Source organism: Hippocampus guttulatus, chromosome 6 (genome assembly GCF_054856545.1).
Source record: "Hippocampus guttulatus isolate MCC_2025c chromosome 6, RoL_Hgut_1.0, whole genome shotgun sequence".
Taxonomy (NCBI): Eukaryota; Metazoa; Chordata; class Actinopteri; order Syngnathiformes; family Syngnathidae; genus Hippocampus; species Hippocampus guttulatus.
This window is the reverse complement of record NC_141266.1, coordinates 17,568,211-17,586,221: the sequence shown is the minus strand read 5'-3', so window position 1 is coordinate 17,586,221 and position 18,011 is coordinate 17,568,211. Positions and strand designations below refer to the sequence as shown.

The 18,011-nt window shown below is 44.4% G+C and overlaps 1 protein-coding gene across 1 annotated transcript in view; it reads right to left on the bottom strand.

Annotated features, from left to right (window-relative positions):
- Positions 1–18,011, bottom strand: part of kcnn3 (potassium intermediate/small conductance calcium-activated channel, subfamily N, member 3) — a 65,272-nt gene that overhangs the window by 30,979 nt on the left and 16,282 nt on the right. The window contains exon 2 of the mRNA XM_086113962.1: positions 16,316–16,411. Coding sequence (XP_085970088.1) covers positions 16,316–16,411 — 96 coding nt within the window. The remainder of the gene's footprint in view (positions 1–16,315; positions 16,412–18,011) is intronic.

Genomic DNA, 18,011 nt, shown 5'->3' with positions numbered 1-18,011 from the left:
TTCATAAATTTAGCATGACTCTCAGAGGACTTCCCCACTCGTGGTTTAGAGTGGAAGAGTCTTGGCAACATAAGAACTGTTATAAAAATAAATGGCAACCGCGAGGGAATTGACATCCCTGTGGCAAAACATCGAAGCGCATGCTTTTGTTCTTCATTTCAGAGCTTGGTTTATATCCCCGCAGAGTAAATAAAAGGTTGAAAAGAAAAAAAAAACAGGATAAAAGGTAAAAGCAACACCTCTGTAGTGGTACTAAGGATTAGGGACCCCGTGACGCTTAGGGAAATGAGCCATGGATCTTCCAGCCCACCCCATGTTGTGAGTTTTGAGCCCATCAACGCATCTTTTCAAGGGAAAAGGGGTTTCACCAGAAGCCGGCTCCGTGTGGTCGATGAAATGACAAATCTCTGCCATGACCACCTATGGATGAACGCCTGATAGTCCATCATTAACGCGGTCGATGGCTCAGCAGGATGTGTGCTTTGCCACACGGGCTACACGCGTGCACATGCCGCTAACATGTGCACAAACACACTCATTCGGAGCCGATGGGGGAAGCCATCAAGCCAACCAAGGGTCAAACGCTGGTCCTTGCTTTTCCATCAGCCAACGTGTGTGTGTGTGTGTGTGTGTGTGCGTGCGTGTGTGTGTCCTGTACTTGTGTGAGGGCGTGTGTGTGCAGACCCAGCCTCGTCATGGTGACTGTTGCCACGGCGACAACATCAAAGAGCCACCAAGCTTAATTAGGATCCCCGGCGAGAGCGAGGGAGCAGCAGGAAGACGGCGGAAGCGAGGGAATCAAAAGGAACAGAAGAAGGGGGAAACACGTTGAGAGATGAGATGACAAGAAAGGGAAAGGAGATGTAGGAGAAATGACGGAGGTGTGAGTGTGTGTGTGTGTGAGTGATACAGAGAGGGAGGCGCAGACCGGCTGTCTCACAATGGAGATGTGCATGTGTCAGATTTGGTGGAAGGGGCACGTCTCATTCCTTGTTGAAAATGCAACAGTATGCAGTAACTATAAAGTAAGGCAACTTTCGAAGCAATCCAACAAGAACTCTTAACATTTATGGATTTATGTCGGTAATTGATTGCCGAACGAGACAACCCCCCCCCCCCCCCCCCCACACACACACACAAAAAAAAATCATGCTTGGTGGCACAGCGCCATCCGCATTAATGAAACTCAAAACCTCATTTAAATGGGCATATTATGGGAAGTGGACTTTGAATGGCTTCTACACAAATAACTGGGCCACTGGTCGATCTGCAGGCGGACCGGTGGTCCAGTGGTTAGCGCGTCAACCTCACAGTGCACGATCCCGGCTTCAGCCTTCCTGTGTGGACTTTGCATGTTCTCCCCATGCCTGCGTGGCTTTTCTCCGGGTATTCCGGTTTCCTCCCACATTCCAAAAACATGCACGGCAGGCTGATTGAAAGCTCGAAACTGTCCCTAGATCTCAGTGTAAGCGCGGATGGTTGCTTGTCTCTGTGTGCCCTGTGATTGGCTGGCAACCGTTTCAGGGTGTCCCCCACCTACTGCCCAAAGACAGCTGCCATAGGCTCCACCAAGCCCGCGACCCTCGTGAGGATAAAGCGGATCAAAAAATGGATGGATGGTCTATCTGCCGACTCCTCAATTACAAAATGAAACAACCAAGCAAGGATAAACTGATACCAAGACCAGTACATCTGCACTCGCATTCCGATATCTGCAAAACCTGCTCCGATTCTACAGTGCCGATCTCATTTCATCAGCCTGACAGATACTATTCAGAACTTCGCGAGTGTGTGGTGCGCAGTTTGGTGAGAGGTTCATCAAAAAGGATCCGTGCTGATGTGGGTCAAGTTTATTTTTGCAGAGGATCTGGAAATGGCCACAATAAACTCAAATTGGTCATGTCTCATCAACATAGCCTGTTATATTTCTGTCCATTGTAGCACTTTATCGTTCAGTCTGTTGTGCTAAACATGCCCGTTGGATTTCATTGGTGACAATGCCATCATTTTGCCAGACTTCTCAAGCGGCACTACTGAGTGAGTTTGAACAACTGAACTTTTTTGAATTGAGAATTAGATGTGATAAATTCTAAAACCCTAATTGGACAGCCTCTATTCATTCATCTTTTTTTCCTTGCTTGACAAGGTAACACCTAAAAAAAAAAAGAAAAAAAAAAAGAGGTGGTCCAGATTTTGCCACAAGGAAATGAGCACCCCCCCCCCCCCTTCCCTCTTCTACTCCCTCCTCCTTCCCACCTTCCGGTCCTGTCCTTCCCCTGCTGCCTCCTGCTGCTGTCGGTCTTTTCCTGGCTAAACCGCCATGAGGAAGGGATAAATAATTAAATTCCATTAGGAAAGTAATCTGTCAATGTGAGTGAGTGAGTGCCACTGCCCGTACATGACCAAAATGGGAGGGAAGTGGGTTGGCGGTACTTTGATGTTTGGATGTGTGCCGCGTGTGTGCATGTTTGACCAAAACAAACACTGGATAAGCCCATAAGGAATCACTGAGCAAAACCCTATCTGTCGTTTGCTGCTTTAACGTTAAAAAAATGTGGCAGCGGAGGGCAAAGGGCGAGCGAGACGACGTCACGAAACGAAGAGTGAGCCGGACAGAAGGAGGGCAGTGCAAAAACAAAAACAAGAAAAAGAAACAGTGTGCACAAGGAAAGCCGACGTCACACGCCGGACACACTCCTCTACCCTCTCTGCGGTGACCTTTCACCTTTTCTCCTTCATCCATCCACCTCTACCGAAATTCCATCCAGGCCTTGCGGCCATTCCACCCATCTAATCAGGTTAAATCCCCGATCGGGCGTGCCTCATCCCGGAAGCAGATGTCGTGTCGAGCTGCCAGCATACACTGAGATGCAAACTTTACACCCAGATGGTCTCGACAAGTAGCAACCATAAAAGAACAAGAAGAATATGCGAGCAAATTAGCCACGGGGTGGTGTTTCCCAAAGGCGGGGTGGCGGGGAGGAGGGAAGACGCAGCTAATCAGCGAAGGAGTAAGCCAGTGCACAAGACACACACACACACACACACAGTCACACCCCTGGGGAGCGTGTGCGTCCTACAACTTGGAAATCCCCCAAACAGGCGTGCATGATATAAATGGAGCAAGACAAACACATTTGCAAATCGACAGATCGGCGCATACGCTTTGGCACTAAAAGATGAAGATAACATGCATCCTTTTTTCTATTTCGACTCCTTATGGTGCTCATGTGCCATAAGAGTCACGGGTGAGCTTGAGTCTATCCCAGCTGACTTTAGGTGACGAAGCAAGGTTCATCCAAGTCCACACTGAATGGGTTTGTCTTTGTTTGTTTTTTGTTGTTGTTGTTTCTACGTTTTGTCCACATGTAACGGTCGATTTGGGAGCTGGTTCCGATCATTTTTCAAAATTGGCTCGCAGAGGGAATCAATCTGAAAACGCTGCCCTTGAGTTTCTGAGCCAGATTTTCGTGACGGGTGCCCGTGCGTTCGGCGTAAAAACAGGTGCACCTTCATTTTGGTGTCGGGGTAAGTCGAATTTAATGCGTTTGGGAATTTTGGCAGACCACGTCGCACCTCGCTAGGCGTTTGGGTGAATGAGGCTGGCCCGCCCCCGGTGCATCTGACAATTTGGTGACAGAAAGGAGACTGCGCTCAGCATGGATGCAAGATTGGGGGTGGAAGGTGCTGTATTTAAATGGAATGGGGGCGGGGAGCAAAGTGGCAAAGCAAAATGACATTAGGTGAGTCGGCTGTTTTAAGAGATGTGCTTTGACTTCTGATTGATCGATAGGTCGCTTCCTAAACTGTATTGTTCCGCCATGCTGTTCGTGGCACCGTGTATGCTTTGCCATGTGAGCAATCAGGCGGAAAACAGGTGCAAACTGCACTCGGCTGACAAACTCGGTAGGCGTGTTTGCGCCGGTATGTCATTTGTGGAAAATCCTTTGTGAATAGGACGTTCAGACGAAGCAAATTGCGGGTGCGAATTGAAGTGCAATTCAAGGAGTGAACAGCGACCGCGGGGCATTCTTTCTGGATTCGGCCCTGAATATTAAAAAAGACTTTGCACATCTTACTTATGGTGGCCACAGTTACCCATTTAGTCCCATTTGCTTTTGACCTGTTTCGTTTTTGCTTTTTTAAATTTTGAATATGGCTCATGTTGTCGACCCGTGTGCCGATAAATCCAAATTTTTGATGCTTGTCATTATCGTCGTCATCTGCCACTCGTCTTGTAAGGACAAAACAAGAGAAGTACACATGCTGACTTCATCCTTTAGATCGGGGATGTCAAACTCATTTTTGTCGCGGGCCACATTGAAGTGACCGTTTTCCTTAGAGGGCCATGAGGTAACAAGAAAATAACGACAATATCTCTCTTATTTATTACATATAAGAAGTTGAAATTTTGGTCCAGATTTTAGCAATCATGGTAGAAGTTGACATGTTTGATTGGCTTTCACGGGCCGCATAAAATGATGAGGCGGGCCAGATCTGGACCCGGGGCCTTGTGTTTGACACCTGTGCTTTAGATGCTTGCTGACTCGTCACCTTGCAATGTTAAAGCTCCACATTTTAGTGTGACTTTCAAAATGGATTTTCCACCGCTGATCATGTGAATTATTTGACAAAAATGATCAACGATGACTGAACCAGGAACAGGAAACAGATAAATATCAATATGCAACACTATTTCTTTCAATCTCGAAACTGTTGACATTTACAAGCAATGACCTCCACAACGTTCCTAGGAAATCCCAATATCCCATTACTGGTGAACAAGTTTTGGGGAACGGGCCTGCTTTTACTCATGTGGTCTTTTGGGGCGACCTGTTGGTGACCCCGCCCTGATATAAGATAAGATAAGAAAACCTTTCTTAGTCTCACAATGGAGAAATTCCCAATTCCCAATATAGTAACAGCAATCAAAACCAGGCATGACTAAACACACTTTCACAGCAAACTCATCCACGCATGCATTTGGGGACCTCCTTGTGTGCACTGGGAACAGAAAACGGACTTCCCCCAAACTGTAGGCAGCATTAAATGTCTGATGAACAACTAAGACTGATGGTGCAGGTAGTGTGGGTTTGGTTGTCAATTAGTGACGCCTTAATTGATTCATTCAAGTCTGAACTGTCCCCAAGACTTTTGCAGTGAGTGCCCATCCAAGGAGGAAGGGGGGCGGATGTAAAAAAACAAACAAAACACCCAAGCCTGGTTGTTCACGGCGTCAATATGAAGAGTGGGACGTGATGAGGTGACAAAGAAAAATGTTCACACTTTGGCCGTGTGGTGAATTTCACAAAGGTCTAAAAACAGCAAGCAGGTGTAAAGATGATTCCCCCGGAGATGTCTCGAGATGGGAAATTCCCTTCATTCGCCGCTAATTTGCATTGCGCCTATAAATGGCAACAGGAGCGGGAGGGGGGGGGGGAATAAATAAATAAACCGGCATGTATGGGAGACGACGTGCTGCGCTGCATTATGCTCTTCCATTAGCGTTCCCAGGGTGCATACACAATGTGGTGAGCATCATTAAATGCCCATTCACATATTAAATACCAGCCCGGCACTAAGAGGATGACCCTTCATGCTTACTTTACTTTCCGTTTGCCATCTGCTACTTTGTGAGCGCCAAGCCTGGTGTCTTGTTGATCAATGGAGCGCTTGGGAAATGCACCAAAAGTAACTGAATCAACACAGTTCACTAATGCTAGAAGCGCACTAATGGACTGGAGAAATAGCGCTCTTCACTCTCTCTTGAAAGACACACACACACACACACACACACACATACACACTCATACATACTTCTTGTTTTGTATTTGATTCATTCAAACAACAACTTTCATTTGTTTGCCTCTTAAACACTGGCACTTAAGACAGTCAAGGCAGGAAGCAGTTCAGAATAGGGCTTGACAATAAATCCAATTCAAAGAGTAAAGGCGCGCAATTTGGAAAGGGCTAATAAAAAAGTCATTTCATTCATTAGGCTTTATTTTGTATTGTTATTTATGTATATGCTGTTTATATAAGTGCTTCAGACGTGCAGTTCACGTGTTTACGTATCGTCAGTTTCCTAAAATAATGGCCAAAAGTCATTTTGTCAGTTTTTTGAGAAAAAACAAAAACAACGAACCAAATAATTTCATTTTGGGGGCAGAATCGGACCGTTTCACTAAGGATGTAGCCGATTTTAGCAGAGGTGGGGAGCGTCCTGGGGATCTGTATGGGGAAAAAAAGGTTTCATTCATTTATTTATCCATCCCTCCATCCATTTTCAGATCCCCTTATCCTCACAAAGGTCGCGTGGAGGTGCCGGAGCCTATCCCAGCCGTCTTCGGGCAGTAGGCGGGGGACACCCTGAACCGGTTGCCGGCCAATCGCAAGGCACACAGAGACGAACAATCATCCGCGCTCACACTCACACCTAGGGACAATTTAGAGTGATGAATCAGCCTGCCATGCATGTTTTTGGAATGTGGGAGGAAACCGGAATACCCAGAGAAAACCCACGCAGGCCCGGAAAGAACATGAAAACTCCACACAGGAAAGCCGGAGCCGGGATCGAACCCACGACCTCTGCACAGTGAGGTTGACGAGCTAACCACTGACCCACCAGGCCGTTTATTCATTTATTTTTGTGAAGATATTACAAAAGCCATTGTTTTGGTAGTGGTGGGCGGGGGGGGGGGCGTCCCTGTCATCATTTCATAAAACATGAACGTAATCAAGTGAAAAGGTCACTTATTTGTTTGCATCATCGCTGTCATCTGATTTCTGATTTACTGACCGTGAACGCCACACTTCCAACCAACCATTTTCTACCGCTTATCCGAAGTCGTGTCGTAAAAATGTTGTCAATTTGCAAGCCATGAACAGCGCTTAAAACCGTCTTTCATATGAATTCTTGGGACACATTTGCCTTTATTTTTAGTGACAGCCTCATGAGAAACACCAAAACACTTCTGTATAATAATTCTGATATTGTTCATTGTCGTACAGCTGAATTTAATCACTTGTGTTTCTTTCAGCAAGCAGTGATCTCATTCCGATGTGAGTCATCAAACATTGATTGGCTGAATGTTCTACAGGGTGTTGCGCTATATGCTTCCTTTTTTCTATTCGGTTTCAGGTATCATCCAGACAAACATGGCATTTGAAAGCTTAGGCTTTGCACTTCTTCGAAGCAACTCCATTCCTTTCCGACGGCTTGCCGATTTATATTAGCGCATCGATGCAAGAATTGTGGCAGGGCAAGTAATGTCTCTGTCTGCTTTTCTGCGATGGTTTGAAAAGCTTTACGGCTATCACACTGCTTCAACGCAATGAGCCATTTACGTTATCCGCGGCGAGATTTTTCTTAACCGGGATCTGTTCTTGATAAAAGCACGCAGCTGAATGCCTGCTCTCCCATAACCGATAAAAACACCGAACGCACAAAGCCAAAGTCTACCCGGAGGGTTGCAATGCAATTCAGCATCAACAAAAGCTCCATTCAGTCGATGCTTTGGACGGCGTTAAAGCTTTGCCCGTACCGACTTTATGTCACTCAAAGGCTTCAAAAGGAAGACTGATGCTCAGTAACCGGAAGTATACATTTGTTACGTGTTAAAATAGTGTAACGGCTATAAAGCTTCTCACACTGCCGCCAAATTGTGGACAGGGACAGAAAAACTCGCCTGCTCCAATATCAATGTGCGAGTCATGGGAACGACGTGCTCAGAAAAACGATAAAGTACCGTATTTTCTGCACTATAAGGCGCTTCGGATTATAAGACGCACCTTCAACGAATAGCCTATTTTTAAACTGTTTTCATACTATAGGGCATTATAAGGCGCATCGAAAAGAAGCTCCAATAGTGGCTGCGGTTGCGTGATGCATCCACGAGATGGAGCTATTCTAAAGAGAATACAATATAATACAATACAGCTTTATTTATAGACAGCCTTCACAACCACTGCAGCACAAACACGGACATATAACTGCAAATGGCATTACAAAACAGTAAATGAAAGACAAAAGTTATGAAGACAATTGATTCAACAAAAAGGCACACAAATCTCGTGGGCTCACATCCACAAGGGGTTAAATATCCTTCGTCTTACTTGTCTCCTTCCTTCATTTAGTCAGTCATTAACGATGCTTTTGGTATGATCTTCGTTTCATAACGGCTGCGCAACCCTTTGAGGTTACAATTGGTTCCTGTTAATAATCACCACTAGATGGCAGAGGAACAAAAACAAGGTAACAACTCAATGGGAAATATGAAGAGAGTGCGACGCCATATATAAGGGGAAACGGATTATAGGGCGCACTGTCGGCTTTAGGGAAAATGGAATGCTTTTAGGTGCGCCTTATAGTGTGGAAAATATGGGAGGAGCTGCCAAGTTCTGATGGCCTCATGTCTATTCAATTGATACCTGAAAAAAGAAAAAAAAAGTATTTCGTGACATTTACAACACTCTGTATTTTATCTTCTTTTTATTATTTTACGCTCGGAAACGTTCATAAAAATGAGTCAAAATTGAAATTCCCCCATCCATCTGGATCAAACACTATTTAGGAGTGAAACAACAGTGCTTACTTCTTTTGGCAGAAAAATTACTGAGACACTGAACGCTTCAAACAGCCCAGAACGTCAAATACTTGCCGCTTGCTACATAAAATGTCTGTCTGGTGCAAGCGTTTGTAAACGTACAATTTTTGGACATTCCCCCATTCATTCATCTCCCGAGCCACATAACCATTTACAGTGTTCTTAATGGGTATAATAGTTGTCTTCGGGGTGTTTCTCCTGATCCATAACTATTATATTTCAGGCCGGCCAAATCAGACAAATGGCGGCGTGTTTGGACATAACGGCCAATCCATCACAGCACCTTTACACATCCTGAGGGAGACGGGCGATGTTCGAGCTGTAATGAAATCCATTTCGCGTTCGGCTGTCAGATGGGCCGTGGTTTTATTATTTATTTTTGTTTTTTATTATTGCGTTTATTTTGGTCTTTGATGGCAGATTAGCGAGACGATTTATGGCACTGCTGGAATACAACACGAGAAGAAAACAAGCAGACAAAGTACGATTATTTACCGAGGTTGACACGGATTACATTTTGGGGGGGGGGGGGGGGGGCTAAAAGAGTCATTTGATTTGGAACAATTGAAAATGTAAATTCTTGACATTTATGCCAATAAATGTTAGTTCGCACAACGATGCAAGCAAGTTGTTTGCGGCCAAACAATTTGCAGACAAATTTACATGCTTTCAATGAATTATTTTTATATGACTCCACATTATTTCCCAATGAGAATTTGTTCAACCAGCGTCATGGAACATGTTCCACTTTGGAAGTTCCATTGTATTGTAGTCCCCCCCCCAGTGGATTGAACACGACGAGGTTATTATTGAAAGAGCAGAAAGATGTCGGGAAGTAATGAGGGTAAATGGAATATGTAAAAGGCAATTAGCAATAGAATATTCTATAGGTAGCTCATGTTGACTCTGTGATGGAAACGTCTCATCTTTAAATCATCTTAATGTTTAACTAATGCCTTTCATATAAGCCCTCGTGGTTTCCAAAACCGAAGAGTTTATATCCGTCCTGAGAAATCGACCAAATGTTCTTTACACAACAACACTCTGTACAGATCTTTTTTTTTTTTTTTGCAAATGTGGGAACATACGATTCTGCTCAAGGGATGAAAATGATTTAGCGCTCCAGCGCAGGAATGTCATTTTATCATTATTTTTTTTAAACCAAGCTAGAAGCAGCGAGGTGTGACGGCCACGTGCCGTGCAGGGTAATTAACATTGCCGCAAGCAGCTCCATAAACACTTTGGAATATTGCACTTTGCGAAAGGTCAAGTTGAGGGAAAGCGCATTTCCGTCTGAGGAGGAATAACAAGAGAGAAGCGATGGCAATGCAGGGAAAAAAAAAATAACCGTCTGTTCGGTCCCATCTGATCGACCTGACTGAATGTGTAATCAACGTGAATGCTCCTTTTGGCCAGTTATTAATGACAACCGCACAGAAGCAATATGTGGGACTCAAACTAAGCCACAACTCAGGAGAGCTGTCATGATTCACAAGCAAAAAGTTTGACTCTGAATGTATTGCGTCATCCATGAGATTGCTTCTTCGGGCAGTTATAAACAGAGGTGAGGAAGTCACATATGCGGGAGTTCTGAGGTCCTTCCCTTCAAGTTTCTAGCAAGTTTCAAGTTGCTGTGGCAAAAACCGGGCAAGTCAACTTCCCCTGACTTTTCAAGTCAAGTTACAATTCGCTCATTAGATTACAAAACCAAATGTAATAGTTGATGGATAGCGGCTGGTGGGCTCAACTTTGATGCTAATATAGTTTACCGTATTTTCCGCACTATAAGGCGCACCTAAAAGCATCCCATTTTCTCCAAAGCAGAGAGTGCGCTTTATAATGCGATGTGGCTTATGTATGGATCAATATTCTGATTTCTTGGACGTAGCATTTGAAATGTTCCGTAAAGCACTTTGTTACAGCTGCAGCGGTTGTGAAAACGCCATATAAATAAAGATGTATTGTATTGCCTTTAGTGTAGCGCCATCAAGTGGATGCATAATGCAAAAGCAGCCACGATTGCCACTTCTATTCTATCTATTCTTCTATCCCTTCCAATGCGGTGCGCCCGATATATGAAAAGATTTTAAAATAGGCCATTCACTGAAGGCGCGCCTTATATTGCGGAAAATACGGTACATGTTTATTTGAGTTTTATAGAGACAGATGAAGTTACTGTACAGTAGATGTGTCTTCTCAGTTCAAAAACTGACGTGTTGCCAATGGTGTGTTGAATTGACTCCATTTCTTTTCGTCAAGTGGTTGCACAAAATGTCAGAAAATCTGCCTCTAGATATTCTTGAAAATGCTGAAGTGTAAACAGGGCAAGACTTGTCAAGCTGTGTTGCTCATTCAAAGTCAAATTGAGTGTTTTACAAGCAAATCCCAAATCCTAAAATTGGCAGCAGCCATATTAGATTTGCTCGAGTCAAGCCGTGTGACTCAAGTCCAACACCTCTGGTTATTTCTTCATTGTTATGAAGTTGAGAAGCGCACAATCAAAATAAACAACTCTAAAGAAGCCGCACGATTGGAAACCCTCGAGTGATCATTGTTGTATTGTAAAGTGATGCTCGCTTTTACGCCGGACGTAATTGTAATCGATGTGATTTCTCTTTCCTGACAATTATTGATGGTTAACACGCAAATAAAACAAAAGATTAAAACAAGACAAATCGTTCCACAAAAGTGTTACATTATGAAGTGACAGTAAACGCCAACGTGAAAACCGCTCACTGGTTTACCATCGCCGACAATTAGGAGTCCTTTGTGTTGAAAGACACACGAAAATCCTTCGACCTTTGTGCTCCGGCAAGCTTGAATACGTCTGGTGGAATTATTGTCAGGACTGAAAAGCAACGGAATGTGTCAGCGTTGTTCTCAACACGGGGAAAAAAAAGTCTCACTTCAAAATGAAGAATTTCTCAGCAGGTCAGCCTGCTATCTTCCCTTGTGATGCCCTACACACACACACACACACACACACACACACACACACACACACACACACACACACACACACACACACACACACACACACACACGCAAAATCCTCCAGAGCAAAGCAATCTGTGAAAACTTACACTGCCTCCCTTGACAAGACGGAATAAAGCAGAGATTTGCAGTCCGGTGCGATTACTGATGAATTGCGCTATAGTGAGGAGCGATTGCCTTTGCTTTGTTTCAAGCCAGGCACGGCTAGGTCGGCCTGTCCCCCCCCTTTTTGACAGATTAGCGGAGAGGTTGAAGAGACGCAAAGCGAGCAGTAGGGGAGAGACTGATGCATTTTGGCAGAGAGGGCGTGTGAAACCCGCTACGGGTTGAAAGTCCAAAAGTTGTCGAAAGGGCTTTTAGAGGGCGATGTTGGCGGTACAAGCTGGCACGAGTTGAATAGGTGAGATGTTGGATACGGAGCCAGAAGTGAAGAAGGAAAGGATGTGAAGTCGACGGGCAAATTGAATTGAGTCCCAGTGGAACAGAAGGAAGGCAGATGTAATGTGATAAAGACCGATGGAGGGAGAAAAGAAACGAAAAAAGAAGAAAGATAGGTGCTAAGACGCTGGTGGAATCTTATAACATCTTTCTCGTGTTGCTTCCTACAATGTGCGTGTGTGTGTGTGTGTGTGTGAGAGTGTGTGTGTGGGGGGGGGGGGGAGGCGGGTAATATCCTGTTACATCCCAACTTGGAGTCTTCAGTCGAGTGTGTCCTAATGTGAGATGGCCATGGTTATTGGACAATGCCTTTCAGTTTGCATGCGCAGCTTCTTGTTTGTGTGCAAAGAGCAGACGCCGAGTGAAGCGAAATTTGCTATTCTGCTCATGTATGGAACCAAACGTCAAACATGATGTGTCACATTTTGAGACACAAAAAGCTACGGTGATGAAGGGTCGTATTACAAAGTGAAGTGACACACATTATAGGGTTGCATCGTCAAAGTGATTGGACCTTCAACGGTCCTCCATGTACTGAGCATCACGCCCCAACACAACTGAACAAGACACTCGAAAAAAATCTTTTTACAGTGGGTGTTTCCATCATTGGCTGTACTCTTGGAGTGGAGTACCAGAGACTCTCCACCCTTTGCTTTTTTTTTTTAGCTACAAGTATATATAAAATGTGTGTGTGTGTATATATATATATATATATATATATATATATATATATATATATAATACGCATTATATATGCATTATATAATTTTTCCCCCTCAGCATTAACTTCCAAAAAATAAGAAAAATAATAATAATCATAAATTCACATATAATGTGGGCTCAATCTTGTGAACAAATGTTCTTTTGGTCAAAACATGGACATAAACAAATACAGAAAAATGTTCAACATTAGCAAAATGAGCCGTCAAATTGCCTGGCTCGGCTGGTCCAATATTTAGCAGTTTGGAAGCACATACCTCGGGTCAAGAACATCCAACGTGTCGATAAATCACTGTTGTTGCAACCTATTACCGTAGTGTTTACAAAGTCTTTGTTCAGAACAAATGGCTCCTTTCTTGCCCCCCCCCCACGTCCCACAAAAATGGAAATGATTCTGCTCATGTTGTAGGAATTAAAGTCATTGGTTACCTTAAAATAAATTAATTAAGTCTCGTGGTCAGAGGTTAGCGACCACGGCTTTTGTCCAGAAGCTCCTCTCAGATCAGTCGATTTAAAACGATCGTTCTTAGCAATACAATTCAAATCAAATCGATCAAGTTAAGATGTTAAAATAATCTGTCTGCGTGTACCCCGCTTTCGCTTTCGTTGCAGGCGAATAGCTAAAATGAACCATTCATGTCTAGACTGATAACATCCCCCCCTTAATGCTTCACAGTCACACTTTCCTGAACTCCTCCTGTGATTTCATCAAACAGAATCATATCACGGAAAGGACAGGATGTTATATCTCTCGCCACCGTAACTTCTTCATCCTGCCGCCGTGCGCAGCCTCTACCGTCGGCGTGGGCGGATGGGACCAAAAAGCCTTCTTTATTTTATCAATGACTCTTCAGCCGTGTACTACTCGAATGCATGCCGTGTACAGTACACGGCGGTGGCAATGGATTTTTCGAAAAGGGGATACTGTATGATGTCATGTAAGCAAGTCACGGCATTAAACTAGTATGAGGCTGGATGGATGATTGTGGTTTCGCTGATGGGGAGTAATAGCTGGTGTGGGGGCAGGGGTGGGGGCGGGCCGGGGGCACTCACGGCTTCCCGCAAGGCTCACATAAAGTGTCGATGTGCAATGAAGAATGAAAACACGGGCCCAATGAGCACGCTACTGTTGTATTCACAAATCACATATGATGAAGCATGAAGGCACACGTGGATCGATGGCCGCGGTTCGATCCACTGCGCGCCAAGCCGCGTAGAGCGTTTTGGTAGTTAATGGCATTAAATGGTGAGGCGGACACACACCTGGGCCCCCCCTCCCCGCTCCCACTGATTGTAGGAAGGCGCCTGAGGGATGGAGCGCATTAGAATGGGAATAGACCTCCATCGCAACAGCTGCACAGCGAGGCAACGTTCAGGTATAGTTCACACACCAGCATGACACTTTTGCAAACTTAGCACGTCATGACGCAAGAAACCTTTTTTGGACACACTGAACTTTTCGATTGCGATGATGTCACTTGTATCGATCTCACTGGAGCAACCCCCCCCAAAAAAAGGATACAGCTATGATGACAAAGCTATCATCATCAGATGTGCGAACATGCCATCCTGTTTAAATGTAAGGTATGAAAAGTATTACAAATGCTTATTAGGACGTAAAAGTAAGAAGATAATGTCAGAAAATCCTTTTCATTTCCATGTAGTCCATTATTAAGGGTTAATGGAGCGGGTGCAATGTATATTCCAGACCAACAGAGGGAAGCATAAAACCGCTGCTCATCCACAATAAAGGTTTGACACCAATAACTAGCTCAATGAAACGACCACTGCTACTCCTGCGCTATGTTGCGGTCCGGTTATTGCGGCTTTACTCCTATCGCACGATTACATTTGTGACCACAACTTCATCTCTTCCAGGTACAGTAATCCCTCGCTATTTCGCGGTTCGTTTATCGTGGCTTCAGTGCATCGCGCATTTTTTTCAAACATATTCATATATACATGGAGTACAGTACTGTATATGTTGCTTTATGTGACTCGCTGTTGTTTTGCAGCTTCTCGCGGACCATTTGCGGACTTTTTGCGGACGTAAAACTTTTATTTATTTATTTATTTATTTTAACCTGTATATGTTTATTGGTCGCTACTTCGCGGATTTTCGTTTATCGCGGGTGGTTTTGGTCCCCATTAACCGTGATAAACGAGGGATTACTGTATTTTTCTTCTGTCTAAATCGGACTAGTCAAGAAATGTAGTCCATCCATCCATCCATTCATTTTCTGACCCGCTTTATCCTCACAAAGGTCGCGGTGTGTGCTGGAACCTATCCCAGCTGTCTCCTGGCAGTAGGCGGAGGACACTGAACCGGTTGCCAGCCAATCGCAGGGCACACACAAACGAACAAGCCATCCGCGCTCACACTCACACCTAGAGACAATTTAGAGTGATCAATCAGCCTGCCATGCATATTTTTGGAATGTGGGAGGAAACCGGAGTACCCGGAGAAAACCCACGCAGGCCCGGGGAGAACTTGCAAACTCCACACAGGGAGGCCGGAGCTGGAATTGAACCTGGTACCTGTCAGCTCAGGGGAGCTCGTTGCCCCCCACCCCTCCAAAAAAAATCCCGCTGCCCTCATCGTGAGTGCATTCGGAAATACCCTCCAAGCACTTCCCTCAGCCTGTTTGGAAACTCAGAATGTTGCTCAAATGTGCCGCTTGGTTATTCCGAGTCCTCCCACATTACAAAAAACATGCATGGCAGGCTGATTCATCACTCTAAATTGTCCCGAGGAGTGCGTGTGAGCACGGATGGTTGTTCGTCTCTGTGTGCCCTGCGATTGGCTGGCAACCGGTTCAGGGTGTCCCTTGCTTACTGCCAGAAGACAGCTAGGATAGGCTCCAGCACCCCCCGCGACACTTGTGAGGATAAGCGGATCGGAAAATGGATGAATGGATGGATTTCATGAATATCTTATCTTTGAGTCGCATGTTGGCAATCTCTTTTTCCTAAATTGATAAAAATATATATATATACAGGTGTATATATACAGTGATCCCTCGCTATTTCGCGGTTCGTTTATCGCAGCTTCAGTGCATCGCGGATTTTTTCAAACATATTCATACTTTTTTTTTTTAAGTCCGCAAAATGACCGCGAGAAGCAGCGAAATTCAGCAACACAACAGCGAGTCACATAGAGCAACATATACTACATGTATATATTCACTGTATTTTGTTATTCATAAACTAACCTAACTTATACATGTTTAAATCTCTTAGTATACAGCATTAAGTCACGTTAATTACTTCAAAATTTACTTCTACATGCATGTAGACCATTAATTTTGCCCTTATAAATATTATGTACATGTACCTATACGGAGGGGAGGCTGGGTCGCTACTTCGCGGATTTTCGTTTATCGCGGGTGGTTTTGGTCCCCATTAACCGCGATAAACGAGGGATTACTGTACTCCATGGATCCAATGTTGTGTCCGGTGAGTGTTCAAAAGCAAACAATCTGTTTGGGGCGAAAGCAAACGCGGCTGCAACTGATGCCGAATCTCCCGCTGCAATAAGAGCACGTGAGTCATTTTACCTGAACCTCCCGTGCGTGATAGGCGATGATGAGGCCCAGCAGGATGACTGTAGACAGGCTGATCAGACACTTCAGGGCCAGAGAATACATGGAGCTCTGCAAGGGGGGAGAGACAGAAGGCTGCAGTATGAGTAGAAAAAAACACACACACACACACACACACACACACACACACACACACACACACACACGCACGCACGCACACGCAACAAGCAGGAAAGATGCAGCCTTTTTACATATTGGGTCACATCGGTGTGAGCTGTTGCCCTGCTTGAAGCCGACATTTACCAAACCGATTTTCAAAGGCCGAGGAGAAGTACGGCACCCTGTCAATAACGCTCGGCTGCGGAGATTTAAATCTTCTGCTCGTCTGCTTTCACAGGGCTTATAATCAATGCAGCGAGGGGAACTTTCAATCAATACAATTCATCGCACTTCTGGGGGTTTTCCTTCAGCCCACCCCCACTCTCCCCTCCCTCTGGCGCACTTACGCAAAGCTAACTGAGCTGGACTCCATACGTACACGCACGCTCAAGACTATATTATTCTTTGACTTTTTGGGGGAATACCAAAGAGATGGAAAAGAGGGGAAAGGGGAATTCTCCCCCCCCCCTCTTTTTTTTAAACAATTGCATGCTAATTAAGCAATTAATGGGATTCAAATAGACATCGCAATGTAGTATAGTACACTAAATCAATCTGGTATTGTTTATTGTAATCCTGATTGATTTCTTGTTTTGTGTTTGAAAAAAAAAAACACATAGGGAAAGGTTCTTGAAAAAAAGAATCACGTATCAAATCACAATTGCGATATCGAGGGGGAGGGAGGGAATTGCAATTCGATATTTCAAACATCTTTCAATCCTTCATGTGAATTCAATGAATCAAAATTGAGCGGATTCATTTTCATGATGACGACCAAAATATTGAAATGAACAGTTCTGCTCTGCCCGCAACCATCAAATCCTTTTTTTTTTGATAATCATCATTTTGGCTCTCCGCTTGTTACCTTTTCAAGGGTTTCTGCCAAATGCATTTCCCCACTCAAGAAAGCATCCTCAGCAGCAGCGGGGTATCATAACTCCCATTCAATGGGAGTAGAAATAAAAAAACTAACAAAAAACGCAAGTGCCGTGAGGACATTTTGAAAGCAATTCTTCGACTCAATTTCTACAGCGGCAAGATAGAAATAACATCGCATGTAACCGCGCAACTTGCCTCTCACTCCATTAGCTGGACTACAGTGAGGGTTGGTGAATCGTAACAAAATAAGTGGGCATTAAAGATTTAAGGGCAAGCTCTTTTTCCCTTGTAATGATTGGCCATAATTTAAGAGCATGAACGCCCTCCAAAGTCTCCGGATGCATAAATATATTCACAATATGTGTCTTCATATTGAACGCTCGAGCAGCTGAGTAGGCAAGTGGTTAGCATATCTGCCTTACAGTCAAAGAGGTCTTTGAATCAAGCTCCAAATCCCCCCCCCCAGTGCTTGTGATTTATTTCCCAAAGTTGGATGGCAGAGAATCCAACTGACCCGTAAGCAGGACGAATCAGATTCAAAATGGACAGTTTTTTGTCCATCTATATACCATGACATAGATTGACAGGGGGCGCGATTACATGTTCTTCCACTAGATGGCAGAAGGTACAATGAGCATGCATATTCACCTGCTGAAATTCAGACATTATTGTA